This window comes from Colletotrichum navitas, assembly GCF_030913465.1.
Source record: "Colletotrichum navitas strain CBS 125086 chromosome Unknown LY79scaffold_144, whole genome shotgun sequence".
Lineage (NCBI taxonomy): Eukaryota > Fungi > Ascomycota > Sordariomycetes > Glomerellales > Glomerellaceae > Colletotrichum > Colletotrichum navitas.
Window position 1 is genome coordinate 24,789 of NW_026850690.1, and position 18,069 is coordinate 42,857.

At 50.6% G+C, this 18,069-nt stretch overlaps 5 protein-coding genes across 5 annotated transcripts; 2 read left to right on the forward strand and 3 right to left on the reverse strand.

Moving 5' to 3' along the window:
- Positions 1-1,009: 1,009 nt before the first annotated feature.
- LY79DRAFT_674776 (general substrate transporter) lies at positions 1,010-2,915 on the reverse strand (the record flags this gene model as incomplete). The annotated part of the gene is made up of 5 exons (XM_060564356.1): positions 1,010-1,123; positions 1,186-1,726; positions 1,804-1,819; positions 1,887-2,784; positions 2,880-2,915. 5 exons carry the CDS (start codon positions 2,913-2,915, stop codon positions 1,010-1,012), a joined length of 1,605 nt encoding a protein of 534 aa, XP_060407535.1.
- A 3,667-nt stretch (positions 2,916-6,582) lies between these two features.
- Positions 6,583-7,850, forward strand: LY79DRAFT_584837 (uncharacterized protein; the record flags this gene model as incomplete). The annotated part of the gene is made up of 2 exons (XM_060560438.1): positions 6,583-6,935; positions 7,718-7,850. The coding sequence occupies 2 exons, from the start codon at positions 6,583-6,585 to the stop codon at positions 7,848-7,850; spliced, it is 486 nt and encodes a 161-aa protein (XP_060407536.1).
- Positions 7,851-8,713: 863 nt separating this feature from the next.
- Positions 8,714-11,128, reverse strand: LY79DRAFT_674777 (uncharacterized protein; the record flags this gene model as incomplete). The annotated part of the gene is made up of 2 exons (XM_060564357.1): positions 8,714-9,390; positions 10,921-11,128. The coding sequence occupies 2 exons, from the start codon at positions 11,126-11,128 to the stop codon at positions 8,714-8,716; spliced, it is 885 nt and encodes a 294-aa protein (XP_060407537.1).
- Positions 11,129-12,112: 984 nt separating this feature from the next.
- LY79DRAFT_528931 (Mov34/MPN/PAD-1 family protein) lies at positions 12,113-13,284 on the reverse strand (the record flags this gene model as incomplete). The annotated part of the gene is made up of 3 exons (XM_060556073.1): positions 12,113-12,806; positions 12,871-13,124; positions 13,219-13,284. The coding sequence occupies 3 exons, from the start codon at positions 13,282-13,284 to the stop codon at positions 12,113-12,115; spliced, it is 1,014 nt and encodes a 337-aa protein (XP_060407538.1).
- A 1,124-nt stretch (positions 13,285-14,408) lies between these two features.
- LY79DRAFT_96897 (histone deacetylase domain-containing protein) lies at positions 14,409-16,942 on the forward strand. Its single transcript, XM_060565261.1, has 4 exons — positions 14,409-14,684; positions 14,764-15,064; positions 15,124-15,665; positions 15,717-16,942. The coding sequence occupies exons 1-4, from the start codon at positions 14,499-14,501 to the stop codon at positions 16,725-16,727; spliced, it is 2,040 nt and encodes a 679-aa protein (XP_060407539.1). The 5' UTR covers positions 14,409-14,498; the 3' UTR covers positions 16,728-16,942.
- The last annotated feature ends 1,127 nt before the right edge of the window (positions 16,943-18,069 follow it).

An 18,069-nucleotide genomic window follows, 5' to 3' on the forward strand; every position in this document is an offset into this window, starting at 1 on the left:
CCCCTCAAAAGGCTCTAATTATATATGCAAATCTAAGCGTTGAATCGCAACAGGTATAACTTTGCGAGGCAAGGCACTGCCTACAGTCGCAAGGTTCTAGCCACTCTACTGTATTCCCATTTACCAACGCTTCAAATTTGTAAAATGATTCATCAAGTAAGACTTATGTGTGGCTAAATTCCGATTACGTGATATCCGAGGCGCAAAGAAGGTTAAGGAAAGGATGTTTGTTTTGTGACACTGGAGTTGGTACACAAGGCTCGTAGAATCCAATCTACCAAATTTCATCTCAAGTTGTCGATTCATTACACCTATTCTGTCTTTTAGACAAGTGGTACGCGCAGAAGCAAGGAGTTTATTTCTAACATTAGGGGTTTATTCATCGCTATTATCCTCCGCTGGAAGTTTCACAGCTACTATTTTTACTTATTCACATCCACTGAAGAGTAAACATAAAGCAGCTAGAGCTAGCTAGACAGGCAAGACAGATATACTACTACATTTTAGCCTACTAGAAAATTAAAAGAGACATCATGGAAGAACCATAAGGTGTTGGGCCTAGAACAAGTGTGCTAGCCAAGACCACTCCAGTAGCGTAGACAATGGTACGTGTTACAATTATTGTCGACTTGACCCGAAGCTAGTCGTTAGTTTGGTATAAAAATCTTCGAGTCATTTTACGGATACGCTATACTTGCAAGTGAATTGAGCAAGACCACCTGAGTGGATTGAGAGAAAACGGACAGCATTCATATTATTGTAGCTCTAAACAAAGGGTGGTATATTGGTATCGCCTTTGAGGTGATCGATAAATAAATAAAAAGTTAACTGTGGCTGCATGGCAGAGTGCTCTCACATCCTGCTTGTCATCCATGCAAAAGTAGGCTGCACGTTCTCATGATGTATAAGTCCACCTGACATCAAATGTGTAGTCACTGTCACGGTACAAGCAGACCCAACTCACTCGACCTCTGGGAATTTTACTCGCTTAAAAGGATTTGCTAGACGCTTAGACGTCTTGGACGTTGACAACATCGCCGTAGCGGTCCACAGCCACAGCCTTCTTCCGGATGGAAGCCTTAACGGGATTGGGATCCGCAAAGATGTGATCAAGCTCCTCGAGCTTTTGTCGTAATCATTAGTATGCGACTGGAAAAATATTGAAGGATATGCAAGAGAACTCACAGTGCGGCCCTTGGTCTCTGGAATGAAGAAGAAGATAACAGCAGTCTGAATGGCATCCCAGATGGTGAAGATGATGTAAGTTTTCCAGGCAAGCTTCTCCATAGAGACGGGCCAGGCGAACTGGTTCAGGAGACCGGCGGCGTTGACAGCCAAGTTGGAAAAGGCCATACCCTTAGCACGCATCTCGAAAGAGAGGACCTCAACGGGGTAGAGGGCCTGTAGGGGCGTGATACCGACGGAGAAAACGGAGCCGAATATGAAAATCATGGCCAAGCACGCTTGGGAGGCGGCTGGGTTGTCAAAGATGGGGCTGCCACTATCGGTCTCACCAATCTGGGACTTGGAGAGGATACCGGAGGCAACGGTCATGCCAAGCCAGACAAATGTGCAGGCGGTGAAGGAAAAGAGCAAGAGAGGGCGGCGACCGACTCTGTCGACTAGAAGGGCACCAAAGATGGCAAAAGCGAATTGCTGGCACGAGTTGATGAGTGTGATATTTGCTTGCTGGATGGGGTGGGTATAGCCGGCTGTGTCAAGAACACTGGAAAACATAACATTAATATTGGTGATATTTGTCAACAACTGGATTTCATTCGAACTTGCCTGCCAAGAAAGTACGAGAGGACGGCGTTGCCTAGAAGGTAATTAGCTTTTGTACTAAGCCACTCATAATACCGTTAGAAGATAACAGAACAACATACCGGCCCATTGACCGAAAATAGAAATACAGACGTTGGCGCTGAGGCGGTATATGGAGGCACGGTCTCGAAAAAGAGCACGGTAGTCCCACCAGCGCTTGTCGGCACCGTCCATGTTAAGGAGCTCCTCGTACTCATGAAGCTGGAGCTTGACCCAAGGGGACTCAGCGTTGCCATTGCCGTGGTACTTGGTGAGAACGGCCATAGCCTGTTCCTTCTTGTTGTTTACGAAAAGCCATCTGGGGGACTCGGGCATCCACATGCAGAAGAGGCAAATAAGACCGGAGAACAGGGCCTGCATCCAGGTGATGAGGCGCCATGAAGCATCACCCTCGATATCGAGAGCGGCTCGGGCCACACCGGAGGCAATGATGGCACCGGAGAACCAGAGGGTGTTGTACATGGCACCGACAACTCCACGGTAGGCGGGGTGGTTGATCTCAACAACATACATGGGACCGGCGGAAGCGGCAATGGATACGCCGAAGCCAAGGAGGAATCGACCTCCCATGAACTGGCTGGTTCCATTGGCAGTGGCCTGAATGCAAGTTCCGACGATAATGATGCCGGCACCAATAAGCATACCGATTCGACGACCCCAGGTGTCGAGAGCAGGACCGACGAAGGGCAAGGCGACGACACCACCGATTTGGTACATGGACGAAATGATACCAGCCCAGATACCGTCGTTTTTCGCGCCGTAGCGCTCTTTGAAGGAGGGGTTTTGTAGCAAGTTGTTGATGAGGGACCCGTCGTATCCGTTCATGGTCGAACAGAAGAAACCGATGAGCGAGAAAGCATAGATGAGGATCTGCGCCTTGCTCCAGGCGTTGGGGGGCTCCTTGATCATGGCCTCGTTGAAGGCCTCGGAGCCAGTGACAACCTTGGTCTGGATCTCCTTCTGTACAAAAACGGCATGTTAGTCCATGTTCGTCGAGAAAGAGACCGACTGAGGGCATCGCAGTAGCTTGCCTTGTCCGAGTCATTGTCGTGGACGTGGACCGTGTCCACGGCGTCGATCTTCTCACTCATGGTAGCGATATGTGGCACGTTGTTGTTAACGATGGAGAAGGGCAAGCAAGGTTGAGGCTACTGATTCCCACGAGCCCGAGCTGCGCGCAATGGAAGTCAAGGCGGAGCGAGAGGCGGATGGGCGAGGAAGAGGATGGAGAGCTCGAGACAAAGAGACCAGGGATCGCAGGAACACGCCGAGGTTTTATGAGTTTGGCCAGCCTCGCCCCAATGCCTTGGGGGTCTTTGACGGGAATGGGTAGTAAAGATGCTAACGGAGGAGAAGTGGTGCCCCAAAATTGCCCGTTGATCAGCTCGCCCGTTGAAAGACTGCAACCCCTGCTCGGTGTGGGAGGACAAGCCGTTACCACTCCCACATGGGACCGAAGTAGCGGCTGAACTAGGGGAATCATCCCTGGAGTAATATTGTATTGCTTGTGGGCAGATCGGTGGTGGTTGCACCACCTTCCTCCACCCCCCCTCGTTAGCCCCTTGTTCCCTCCGCAATGTTGGAGAAGACGTGCAGATCGTGGGCGACACCTGGCTCTCAAGGCGCACGGGGCATAGGGCAACTAGATGTTGGGCTTGTTGGATGTCGGGATGCAATCGCCGGTTCTCGCCTCGTTGATTTGGCTTGGCCCCGGCTGCGATCCAAAAAACGTCCCTTATGATTTTAGGTGTGGCTGTCTTGGGGCATGACACAGCTTATCAGGGACCGGCTGATCGTTCCCTAAGATCCTGTAATGGTTGCATAGCGATTTAATTCGGACGCAATGCGCACTGCTCTTGAAGCAATCCATAAGGGCGTTGGTTAAGTCCAGCCTACCATTATATCTATCTACCTGCCTTAGCACGTGGAGAAACCCCAATTGTCTCCAACAGGGGTTCATCTAGTGCCATACTCTGGATGTGCGTATGAGTGAGGAGTTGGGTGTATTTGCCGTGCCTACGAAGGAACACAAGTTTCCAGCTATCCAACTTTAACGGCACAGACGAGGAGGGGTGTCACATAAGACTCGCTATCAAGGATTCGGAGATCAAGTGGTCGGCGTAAAGGGAGCGTTAACACGTGGAGACAGAGAATCATTGGGCCGGCCTTTGATCTCTACCATGCCCTTCCCCCAGATCAGCGAGCGGGTCGACGGGCTCCGCACTCCGTATGGTGCCAGGGATGATGAGCGTTAAACTGTTTACTAACAACGGCCCTTGTGGAGACACGCTGGAGAGATCCGGAAATGTCAACGAAGGTTTGTTGTTGGATCTGGGGGTGGGCTTGTGGAAACACTACCCGTCTCGCCCCGAGTCGACCAGGCCGGTTTGCCTAGTCTGCTTGCAAGTGCAACCTATCCATGACATTTTTGAGTTTTCCCCCGACGGCAATCCATGGCTACTTTCGCCATTGCTGGAACACGAACTACGGTTGCTGACACCCGTGGAGTCGTTTTCGTTGATGCACCCGCCCCCAGGCTCCGACAACCTGCAGTAGACAGGGGACATAACCAGCGCATGCGAACGCACTTAGGTAGTATGCAGGGTTGGCTAGGGCGACTTTGGACGGGGGAGTGAAATGCTGGAGGTCAGATCTGGAGAAAGCAAACGCCAAACCCACCTGGGACATAATGGGTCGAAATGAGAGGATTCGGAGTCGACTCCTACCGGCCCGTCTTTCCATGTGGTCTAGGAACAACAATAACTGAGGCCCATTTGCTAATCTCCCCGGCATCTATTGTTGCCTGAGGACTACCTGAGGACTACCCGAGGACTAACTTGTCGGAGAAACACATGAGATGTGTAGGATGGATGGTCAACCTTACGAGGAAGCGCCTTGTCTACCTACCTCAACCGTAGTAGGTATGGTAACCGAAGTACATTGCATCAGAAGTGCAGCAAATGTCACGACTAGCGTTGGCTAACTAGCAAGGGACCATGAATGAACTGGAGTATTGCGGATGCAAACACGGTAGTTTCGACACCATATCAGAAATCCGTTACGCCCACGGAGACATGCATTCCCTTCTGCCATGAAAGCAGACTGCCCAAACCGGATACGTGAAGTGATGCGGGGGAAAATGCGGGCTGTTGACTATGGTGACAAAGGTCCATGTTCCATGTCTAATACGCACATCTCCTCATCCTCACAACCACGACGCTATTCCTATCTGGTAGACGGGCCGCCTCTCTCCGCGCTAAAATCTTGCTCAATACGGCAGCCCAGTCCGCAAGACGCCTCTAAACTCGCTTGAGTTAAGTGTTTGCAATGGCGGATCCGCCCATCTGTCACGCCGGAGTTCTGCTGTTTGGATGGTGTCGCAAAAACGGCGCTGTAAATTGCGGGCAGCAATCAACGCCTCATATCACATCTTGACAGATGGCGAACACTAGTATAATGACAACTCGTTGATCTGTCGCAAGAGTTGACAAATTGTTTCGTTTGTTCCCTAGTGAGTAATGGGCGGGGGAGTCGGTATATCCAGTTTCTCATAGGATCGCGATGATGCACTGCGGGTCCTCCTGGGATCGATCCCCAGCTGCGGCAAGCCATCCAGCATGGGAATCCTTCTTCAGTTCCCCTGTCGACTTCGTGGCGATCTCCACGAAGTAGTACAACCAAAATCGACAGGAAGACTGGCAAAGCTAGGACACATGGAAACAGCCAACCCGACAACACGAACTCGTAACTTGTTAGCCTACTCATTGCACTGTTCGTTGGCTGCCCCTGTTCGTCACCCTGGCTCGGTTCCTCTTGGCTGATCAACCGCACACCTGCTTTTGGGCTCCGCGTAAAGAAATGCAAAGATCAGGACGTGTTTGGAAGCCCAGCCACAGCTACTGGTCACTCTCATAGTGGATTCGCTCTGGTTCAGACGGGCCGACATCCAACGCCACACTGAGGCAATCCAATCCGCTCACATTTCTAGGTATCTTTGGTCACTTGATGCTACCGCGAAAAAGCCGAAGCTGCTGCTTATCTTTTCTGAGATTACGGACCTGAAAGCCGTTTCCTATATTGTTCTAGATGCTGGATCCCGATCTAACGTGTCCCTGCTACTGAAGAGAGAAAAAACCTCGATATCCAGTTATGATGCTTTCATCTGCATCGTTTCCTACCGCCTTGCATAAGAAATATCGCGCTTTAAGACACTTGAGTGGTTCAAACACTGGGGGCCTGGAGGACTGCATCGCAAAAAAGTCCAGACACAGCACCTTCTTGCATCTGACCTGATGATGCTGACGGCCATTGAATACCGGTAGAATTATCTACGATAATAAAATGATGAAGGAAGCAATGGGCATACCAGAATAAGATCAGAGGCTTCTCTGAATGATATGACAATCAATTCTTGTCTCAAACCAAGTTTTTCACAAAATGTTCATCAAGAAAGCGATAGACGCTAGGAGTGACTGCAACGTGGAAATCTGGTAATCTAAGAGTATACTTGAAAGTCCATCAATCTTGAGACGGTGTCCTGTGCATTCACCAGCTTCGAATCATGCTACATTGGTTACGAAATTTCACTCATCGCCAAAGCTGGCTGTCGACATATTAATCCCGCGAAACGTAGGGCCTCAGTACGTAACTTTCGTTGCCGGGAATGACCGGGCCCATCAGTAAAAGGAAGAGCTGTATCGGTAGATGTAACCTGAAGAAGACTGGTATGGTGTCAAGGGGCCCATATTGATCCTCATCATGGCTCGCCGGTGGTCCTCTATGGCGGTCTCGGCCGGCATCCGGCTTGGTAGACGTTGTGGTGAGCAGCTGTGCGGCGCATCTATTCTTGAGTCCAAATGGATCTCGGTATATGGACCTACGGCCATATTGCTATTGGTAAAGACTGTGGTACTTTGCCATCCCGTACATCATAACTCCTGCCAAGAGGACAAGCCTTTGAAACCAGAAACCACCGCTGCAAGATCGCACCGACAAGCCGACACTAATTGGCGCCACCCCCCAGCCCTCGTGAGAATTGCAATGTCCTACTACGGCACAGCACTTATTATTGGCAACCTCAGAGCTTCGGGGTTGATCACCCATGTCGGCAGGTAAGCAAACCTGCTAACGGGTGACAAGACTTCCAAACCTGCAGGCAAACCTGCTGTGCCTGCCTACAATGCATGCAAGACTGTGCCAATACTGGCTGTAACTCTACGTGTTCGAAAAAGACGAAGCGACATGGCGTTAGTCTTTCAATGATGCCATTTCTCCCAGATTGGCACCTTAACAATGACTACAGCATATGCACTGGACCTCTTTCGATGCCACGTCCTGTGGTATGAGCGTCGCACGCTTGGTACAGAGCGGCTCTAACGGGAAATCTTTCCCGGATGAGACCGCGGTAACGCCTTCTAGACCTCCGAAAATGTAGAACGATCCGTAGTTCTGGAACTGAGCTTTGGTGGTTGCAAGATCGCTTGGGGGCAAATGACCAAGAAACTCCAAGACCCTACCCTGTGCTCAGAGGAGAAAGCATTAGCTAGAGAGTTTTTCCGCTTCTCTTTAGGATATGCTACTTCTTGGCCAGGTTTACAGGGTTTAGTGTCATGTATGCATCTAGTATAAGACGACATGCTCATTATTTCACCGACTGATGGAGAGCATATTCGTGCTAAAGCTTTTTGCCAGTGATTCTAAATCCATCATGATCTGGCGTACCTTTTGACCTGCATCTCACTTTGGGTGTGGTCGCATACTGATCATATAGCTGTTGACCTGGATACATTGCCTCGCAGTAGCGTGAGGATGCCGAGAGATGCCGAAATGGGGAAGGGGCCTGCATCGATAGGACAAGTGACATTCTATACTACTACATCGATAATGTCAACAGCATTGTATACCATGAATCTCGGAAGGTGGAGGGTACAGGGATCTTTGAAGCTGCCCACTCTGCAGGTGAAAAGTCGCATCTCTTGGCTCTTCGGGTGGCGTTGCGTTTCTTCCGACAGCTTTATAATTATTAGGCCGACCAGCTGAAGATTGTTTTTGGAGCTTCATCTCCGCAGTACTGATCCTGCCCTTTCGATGACACTGTACTGAGATTGGGTTCGACCTCTCCGTGTTGTCTTCTAACCCTTTTGTGAAACAAAGTTGGCGTGATCTCCTCAGGTTCTTCCTCACGGTCTAGACGTTGTCTTTTTGCTTCAAAAAGTAACGGTGTCCGATATGGAAAACAATCTTTGAATAGAGGGATTACATAATTGAGGCCTGGCTTACTATAATACCCTGCGTACATATCCGGAGTTAATGCTACCAGTTTCAGGTATACCAAGATTCTGATCATACAAGTCTGATCCATTACCTCCTCTCGTCTGTTTTACACGAATCAACTGGGGGATACCGCATGGGACCTGGCAGCTGAAGAGCCTTGGGCACTTGACAGCACGGAACAATTCTAGTTGAACTCCTGGGACGTTGGTGGAAGCAGAAGAGAAGACGATGGCATAAGACATACCGATTGTGACAGAAAGGGACTGTAATTATTGTTATATGTACTTACTTAGGCGGAAGCCCGCAACCCCAGGCGCCCTTTGTCCTACACAGGAACGGCCTGGCGTTAAATATAACAACAACAACAACATCTCGTCTGTTTTCTTCCAACTTATGTCTCACTTACTGGCCAAAGCAATTATAGACATGATCAAGTCAAATCAACACTTGACTATATAAATGAAGACCCGAATGAGTTCAATCCACGTCAATGGAGAACAAATAGAACGGCTGAAAGATGCTCAAGTAATCTTTGGCAGTACGGGAGCTTTTTGTTCTGATGAATTTACATGATCTGACATTTCAATGTGATTTTTAAAAGCTCCCATATTGTATCTTAATTGGTAACCGCGGGAGAGTAACGCCATGTATGATCGCCGCCTCCCCGGAGCCTTGTCGTCGACTTGCGGGAGTCGCCAAACAAAAAGCGAGAGACCCTGGTGCCAAAACCCGACATGGGCTCTCCGACGAGCGAACCCTCAATCTCGCGTCGACGGCGAAACATCTGACCGGACGACCTCCGCCAGAATGGCGGATCCGACAAAATCTTCCTGGCCTCCGCCCTCGTCATGTTCGGCCCTTCCCGGCGACGCCGGTGAAGTCCGAGGTTAAAACCTGCCGTGAGCCGCCTCTTCCTCCCTAGGCCGCTGCCGCCGTCTCGCAGCGGCGAATCTTCCGGCTCAACTTGTGGCCTAGCACTTTCAGCGACCCCTGCCCGAAGCCCCGCGTCGTAAAAGAGCCCGGGAAGCCCGGGATGCGCACTCGTAAAGTCGATCCAGAACTCCGGGCTCCTAATAGCGGGAACACCCTGGCTCGTGAGCTGCTGCTCCGGCCGGTCGTCCTCGCAGATCCGGCTCAGCAGCCAGGTCAAGTCGCCCGCTACGTCATCCAAGCAAACCTCTTCCGTGGCAGACCCGCCGAATCCGAGCACGTACGCGGCAGCAATCCGGTCCACGAGCGCCGGCATTGTTAGAATCTTCGTTAGAGCCCTATCTGCGCCAAAGCCCATATCGACTGCGGGTAGCGTCTTAAAGCGACCGTCGTAGGGTATGGGTTTTATCTTAACCATCCAGACGTCTCCGTCATTGTCTGCGATGCTAATGATGTCCAGCTTGCCCCTCCCTACCCCCTACCCACCTGCTAGTATACACTGATGGCTTATAGACCACCTTACACAACACTGGCTACAGATATACTGTCTTCTAGGGACCCGCCCTTGTGCACGCTAGCTACCGCTGACTTCTAAACACAGAGGTCTTTGACGCTAAAGCAGAAGGGGCTAATACTAGCCTCTGCGTAGCCCTCTAGATTGCCCTAGATTACCTAGAAATAACTAACATCTCTGTCTACCTAGATAACTACGCTATTATATAGTGCCTTAATAGTACCCCTACTAACTCCTTATAATCTACTTTCCTTAACTTCTAGCACCTAGCTAAGGAGTCTCCTCTTGTAGTAGACGTCTAGTAGTCCCTTAGCTATATATAGATCTATAGTAATAATATTATAGACTACTTTACTAAATATAACTTAACTATTAAGTCCCTAGACCTATATATATACCCCCCTATAATTAGCTATATTAAGTACTATATTAACTTAGACTTTACTTATACTTTCTTTACCTAGTAGTATACCTTTTGCCTAGAGTACTACTACCTATAAGGCCTCTAAGACCTTAAGGCTACTATTAAACCTCCCCTAGAGCTTAAACTTTTTTACTATAAGCTCTATTTTCTTCTAGCTACTTAGACTAGATATAAGGACTATATAGTATATTATAACTACTTTACTTATAATAACACTAAATAGTACTACTACTATAAGGCTTTAAAAAGCCTAAAGTACTTACTATACTACTAATATACCTAGCCTTACCTCCCCTAGCTTAGTATAAAAGCCTAGCTTAGGAAGTAGTAGGCTAAGTTTATTAAGATAATACCTAGAAGGTTAATATATACACTTAGCCCTTAGTAGACAATAGCCTAGGCTACTACCTTTAGTTAACCCTCTAAAAAGAAGACCTATAGTATAAGGCTACCTTATAACTTAAGCTTAGTATTACTAGCTTAGCTAAAAGGCCTTATAAGTTAATTTAGTACTTTTATAAGTTACTTTTAACTATTAGCTAGCTAAGGTCCTCCTTATATATCTTTATTACTATACCTACCTATACTTCCCCTTTTACCCTTTAATAAGGCTATACTTTTGCCTTTAGTTATATATATACCTACCTTTACTAAACCTTTGCCTTCTTCCTTACTACTTTATAACTTAACTTTATACCTCCCTATATAGTTATTACCTAGTATCTTTAACTTTATATATATTCTTAGGAGGAAAACACTAATTTATAGGCTTAAGATAAGGGATTTACACTGTCAGAGAGGGACATTGTTATACCCAAGATTCCTTCTGCAGAGGAATCCTAGGCTAGTAAATAATAGTAGATAGGCCAAGCAGGCGCCTTGTGCCACACAGACTGGACCTGACGGGCGTTAAATATCATCATCATCATCATCATCATCATCATGTCCAGCTCACCAGGATAGACCAGCATGTCGCTAGTAGCTGCGGCCCACGACTTGATGACGTCTCCGGCGTAGGCCGGGCACACGATACTCACGTGAGTGCAGCAACAGGCGTTGTTGCCATATGCCACCATGGCTGCGGCGCCGCAGACGGCGTACTGGACGTGGCAGAAGGTCTGGCCGATGCGGTGGAGGACTTGGTAGGTTGATGCCGGCGTCATCGGGCCCTGGTTGGGCAACTGCGGCGGCGGGCGTGAACGTAATAGATGCTTGGCTTCGGTGTCGCCTTGGTACGTGGAATACGACTCGTTCGCCCAGGTGAGTGAATCGTCTAGTTGGCTGCAGAGCAACGGGCTTCGATCACTACAGTTCGAATTTGATGAGGGCATGGGCATCATGTTTTTGATGAGTCGGCGGATTTGTCCAAATGGCAGCCTCAACGCCTCTACGATGTCAAGTTCCTTAGGTGTTCCGCTACGCTGTTGCCCCGGGTTGATGGAAGTATTCTGAAGTTTTAAGTTGAAGAGACCTACGGTCGACGTCGAGCGACGATGGTTGACCTTCACAGAGGTCAAGTTAGATAACGAAGGGAGAGAAAAGGAAGGTGCCCAGAGAAAATGCCTCGTGGCATGGAGAGAGGTCATTTCGTACTGGACAGAAAGTGGCAAGTCGATCACGCTGGCCGCGCCTTGAGGTTTGAGTGCAAGCAAGTCGTATTCGTTTCACGTCAACTATCCCTTGGTTGACGACGTTGGAGCTGGACATAAGTAGTCGAAAGATTGGCTTGTCCTACCGGAGTCTAGGAAGCAGTGTCATTATCTCAGAACAATGCCTATGAGAACAGCGCCTAAGCTTCCGGCTCGTTCTGGGTCAGTGCCATTCAAATAAAACTAGGCAACGGCAGTGGACCCCGGCTTTGACCGTGGATGTTCGGCCCGAAGTATGCCAGACAAGCTCACAAAGAGCTGTCAGCAGCATTGCGTCGCAACACAGTGGCAGTCAGGACCATAATGCCACTGCAGGTTTACAACAAGTTGGAGGACCAGAGCAGTTTCGTTCAAACCGTGCTGAGTTCATAGTCGTCTTGTGCCTGGCGGGATCTCTAGATGCTGCGTTCCCAACCCCTCAAACGCCTAATCGTACAGTGTTGGCAAAGTCCTGGTATCCCGCCTGTAGACCGTTCCTGAATCATGGTCTTTTCCCGTTTACAACTCCTCCTCCACGTCCATGGAATCGCCGTTCGAGTGGTCCTTGGTACCCGCGGGTGCATCCTTCTTGGGCATTGTCGCCTCCTTGTCGATCATTTGTCTCGATACGGACACAATGTTGTCCTCAATCAGCTGCTGGCCAACATCCTCCAAGTGCTTCTTGGGGTCAAGCTTGCCGACGTAGCGGGTCTTGAGCTGGTCCTTTGTCAACTCGGTCTCCTCCTTGACGCGCTTTTCGTAGCCCTCGGCCAAGCTGACTAGGCTCTCCAAGCGTTCTTTGTTGCAGTTGGCCTCGTGTCTGAAGTCGTTCATCTCCAAAGCCTCGGTCCAGACGTGCTTGTGCAGGTTCATCAACATGTTCTCCTCGAGCGCCGTCTTGCGGTAGTTGATGCCGATGGAGTAGTAGTGTCTGTTCAGGCCGTGGATAAGGGCCTGGATCGAGGGCTTGTTCAAGTGGCCCAGGTTACTCGTGCTTTGCCGAGGTTCTTGGCCGAGCATGAGCGACTGAGGGTTGATGAGGCGGAAGGCGTCAATGACAACCTTGCCCTTGACGGACTGGATGGGATCGACGACGACGGCAACGGCGCGCGGGGTAAGCTGTTCGAAGGACTGTTGGGTGTTGATATCGACGGATGAAAGCCAGCAACCAAAACCGGGATGGGAATGGTACCAGCCGACAACAGCTTCGGGCCTGTCGGAGTATGATTGTCAGTTTAGGACGCGCGGCAGCAAGCAATAGCGGGGCTTCAACGCACCTTCCGGTCTGTCTCAGCATGTCCATCATCTTCATCTGGAACACAGGGTCGACGGCCTCTACACTAACACCGGTACCGCTTTGAGGCATGGCAAAGACATCCACTACGCGCACCGTAAAGTCGTCCACGAACTCTCCCAGCATCAGACCCATGACTTCCATGGGGACACCAGCACGACCGTGTCGCAGCATCTTGAGGAGGGCGAGGGAAGAGATGTAAACGGTCTCGGAGTTATCGATGAGCTGCGTGTTATCCTGGCGCAGCATGTTAGTCAATGATGACAAGAGAACGAGAGAACGCGGGTCATTATAGCTATCGAAGCAATTCCCGAGGGTGGGATGCACTTACCGTTCCGGATTGGCCTCCCAGGCCGCCCAAGCCCTGGGACTGGAGCATGTTCCTAAAGCGCTCCATTCTGAGGGTATCAGTCGATAATTGAGATTCGTTGAGTACGGAGTAGGTGAGAGTCGAAGATACGTCGTGCGATGAGGTTGCTTGGAGGGGTGTTTTGGAGGAGGCGGATTGAGGCGATAGAGGCGGATGGAGGTAGCTGGGTTGTGGGTTGTTGACGACAGCTCTGAGCAGCCTGGCGAAAAAGGACCCGGCGGAGCTAGCCCGGTCCGGTACGTACCGCTTGCAGCTGACAAACAGTCACGTGTGGAAGGGATAGCCACTAGGCGGCGGGCTGGGACAAATGCGAAGGTGCGAAGAAGAAGCTCTTCAGATATTTTCGCTGATTATTGTGGGAATGAAAGAGTCGCTTTAATAATTATACTTTTTTTTCTCTATGGCTACTTGGAAAGGACTCCGAAAACATCGGCCTCGGCGATATTACACTGGAGGTACCTGGCCATAAACTCCGGTTGAGGTTGCACGGTTCAAGCCACACCGCATCCATTCATCCCAGCCACAGCCACAGGCGTCGAGGCAACCATAGCCACACCACCCCTCAACGCCGCAGGTAGGTACTTAGGTACTTACGCACGGACGGGATGTTGATGCCCGCCTGTAAAGCTGGACTGGGCATCCATCTTTAATATTTTCAGTTGATGTCTTCGTGCTACGCCAGAAACGCGACCTGATGCCAGCAAGATTTGTGGTTGGTAGCATTTATAACCCCCCTACACACAATCATGGCTCCTATCCAGATGTACTGACTACCTACCTAGATAGGTACAGGGAATAGTGCGCAAGCTACTCCGTACCTATGTACGGTTGCCTACGCATCTTCCAGATAGAGCCCCTCCACACGTCAACCCCTAGTCGGCTCCACGAGCTACGCTCATTGGGCGATTTCAGCTGGCAGCCCCTGGCCCGCTTTGACGAATCACACAACACTGTTGACCGGATCATCAGTACTGCCGACCCTGCCCGCCAACGCGAAGACGCTTCTCATTGGTCGATAACCTCGCCGTCAGCCTCTGTGCCCCTGTCCGTCATCGCGTGATTCCATTGGCCTATCGCTTTGCCTCCACGCAGCCTTGGGAAATCTGGGGCCGAGCCGATCAGAGAGCTCCCGCAGCCTTCGCACCTTTTCCAATCTTCCCTCCCGCCCACCAAGTTTCCCTCCTCTTACCTAGATTTAGCCGACGACGTACACCATCGCCAATTGAACACCGACCGAAGCCATGTCACCTCTCGGATCGGTGGCCCTGGCCAACGGCTCCGCGACGCCAAAGAAAGTCGCATACTTCTACGATTCCGACATTGGTAACTATGCCTACGTTACTGGCCACCCCATGAAGCCCCATCGCATTCGCCTGGCACACAGCTTGATTATGCACTATGACCTGTTTAAGAACATGGAGATCTATGTAGGTTGAACTCCAAAAATCCCCTTTGCTCCCGCCGCGCCGCCATCGACACCAAGACACTGACCCCCATCGTGTGCAGCGTGCCAAACCGGCCACTAGAGGAGAGATGACCCAGTTCCACACCGACGAGTATATCGATTTCCTCCAGAAGGTCACCCCCGACAACATGGATGCCTACCAGAAAGAGCAGGGCAAGTACAATGTCGGAGACGACTGTCCTGTCTTTGACGGCCTCTTCGAGTTCTGCGGCATCAGTGCTGGTGGTAGCATGGAGGGCGCTGCCCGCCTCAATCGCCAAAAATGCGACATCGCCGTCAACTGGGCTGGCGGTCTTCACCACGCCAAGAAGAGCGAAGCAAGTGGTTTCTGCTATGTCAATGGTAAGCACTGCAATCTAATCTTGATGTGTCGCCTCCTGCACTCTCTAACCGCCGTCTAGACATCGTCCTCGGTATCCTCGAACTACTCCGTTTCAAAAAGCGTGTTCTCTACATCGATATCGACGTCCACCACGGCGACGGTGTCGAGGAGGCCTTTTACACCACCGACAGAGTCATGACTGTGTCGTTCCACAAATACGGAGAGTACTTCCCTGGTACCGGAGAACTACGCGACATCGGTATCGGCACCGGCAAGCATTACGCCGTCAACTTCCCTCTTCGTGACGGCATCGACGATACATCATACAAGTCCATCTTTGAGCCGGTCATCGAGCACGTCATGAAGTTCTACCAGCCCGAGGCTGTTGTTTTGCAGTGTGGTGGTGACAGTCTGTCTGGTGATCGCTTGGGCTGCTTCAACCTGAGCATGGAAGGCCACGCTAACTGCGTTGCCTACGTCAAGAGCTTCGGTCTGCCAACCTTGGTTCTTGGCGGTGGTGGATACACCATGCGCAACGTCGCCCGGACGTGGGCATTCGAGACCGGTGTCCTGGTCGGCAAGCATCTGCCCAAGACCCTGCCGTACAATGAATACTACGAAGTAGGTTCCCCTCCCTAGTCCTGGTCCTGGACATGGCTGACCGTCGACTAGTACTATGCCCCCGATTTCGAATTGAACGTCCGTCCCTCCAACATGGAAAACTCCAACAGCTTCGAATATCTCGAGAAGATCAAGGCCGCTGTTATTGACAACCTTCGACACACCCAGCCTGCTCCTTCTGTGCAGATGCAAGACGTGCCTCGCCAGCCCTTCGGTGGCATGACCGACGAAGAGGAGGCCGAGCTCAACGATATGGACGAGGACGAGCATCCCGATGAGCGCATGACACAACGCCGCTGGGAACAGCGCACCCGCAACGAGGCCGAGTTTGAGGATAGCGACGACGAGGATATGGACGAGGCCAATGGCATGACCCGCCCCCGGAATGCCAAGAAACGCACATTCGGTGACTACCGCCAGGCCGATCGCGATGCCGAGAGCGGAGCCCCCTCACCAGTAAACGGTGCCCCCGAGGGCGAAGAAGCCCCTAATGCTGAGCCAATCGTGGACGCCGACATCACTCTGGAGAAGACCGTCGATACCGAGGAAGTGCCCGAGAAGGCCGTCCCTGAGAAGGAGGCCGTACCCGAGGCACCGAAGGAGCATGTCGTGGACGAAGATGGTGATGTCGGTATGGGTGACGGCGTCGATGCCGAGGAGGCCACGACGACAATTAAGAAAGAGGAAGTCGAGGCAGAGCCAACTAAGGTTGCCGAGAAGGATGAAAAGGAAGATAAGCCGGCATCGCGCAAGCCATCGACCGAGCCTGCTGCCGAGCGCCCCTCAGCTGAAACTACAGAGACAGCTGAGGCCGCGGAACCTGCCGCAGAAGTTGCCAAAGCAGTCGACTCGCAGCCAGCAAAGGAGGCCGAAGTTGCCGAGGCCAAGGAGACCAAAGATGAAGCCACGCGCGAGGAGCCACCTGTTGCTGCCGAGGAGCCCGCTCCAGAAAAGGAGAAGGTGGCTGCTGACGAAAAGCCCGAGGAAAAAGTCCCTGAACCTGAAGAGGACAAGATGGATGTCGATGAGAAACCGGCAGATGATAGCGCCAAGAAGGAGTAGTCGCCCTCGCCTTTTGACTGCAGTTTGCAGACCAGATAATGCAATGACGAGACAGTGGGATCATTCAGACGCGCATCACGGAGTGTGTGCTGAGCATCGGGCGTTCAGGGACAGGATGCTTCAAGGGTCTTTCTAGGCATGGAATTTGGGGTTTGTTAATTTGCTTGTTTGATTTGTGGTGATACTCCCATACACACCTCTTGCGCATTGTTTACCGGCGAGAAATCGTAACCAGCTGTATCATAGAATGCCGAACTGTAGTAGCATGTGGTGGTAGTAGCGATTTCCTTCTTTTTCCACGTTTGTTTATGAGTCTTGACATGCAGCAGTGCCTAAGCTAAATGTTTTAGCTCAGTGAGCGGTCCTATCAACAATCTCACCTTTCCCTTTGCTATTTTTCCATAGCCGTGGTGTTACGCGAGTACCTCATCAGCCCGCGTGGGTATATTGCCAAGCATCGCTTGTGGATTTAGGGGCGGGGTAAGTAGTGTTTAGACGTGCCTTGTGGCGCAATACTATACAGAAATAACAAGCCACCTTCAACCTTGTGAAATGCCCCCCAAGTGATACTGCTTCACGATACATGGTTTGTTTATATTGTGTAAATAATCACTTCCGAATGCCCCCAAGCATTCTCTGCTGATTTGTTCAAGACAACATGAAAGAAACCCTTGCGACAAGTTCTGGTTCTCTGTTGTCACTAATCACAGGAGGCAAGTCGTGACTCGGGAACATCCCTGCCCTGGAGTTGACGATATGATACACTGCAGAGACCATATTATTCAGTATTTTGCTCTCTGGAGCAAGATAATGAACCCAGCTCAAGGGCTTACCTTTCATAGACGCTGCACTCCAGGCTATAGAAAGAATCCGGCGCTTCTCAATGAACTTTTTTCCTAGCTGCCTATATCGAAGCTACCGTAGAGCTATCGGCCACAATTGCTAGTTCGGCAGCGCCGCATACCGGGTGGCCGCCCCAATTCTCCACCTAGATAGGCTACTTGGACTTAAGATCGGTGGCTGTGAATGGTGGCAGCAGCCACACGAGCCTTGCATGATCTACTTGTACGGTTTAGGCCTCTTATTTGTGTTTTGACAACCCGTCTTTGTGGGCCCTTTCCCGCTATCGCTTTCTTTGTGCGAACTTACCTTTGCCCACTTAGAGCTCTTTCAAGCTCAATCTTGGCACAGCTATCTCTTTGGAATGATTTTTTCTTTTCTTTTCTAAACTTGCTTATTCTAGCTGGAGGCGTTGTCGGTAGTCGATAGTTGGGCGTGTAGCTTGGACTGGATTCCATCAGTGCATCTTGTAAAGGATTGGTGTAATAGTAGAGCTGGGGAA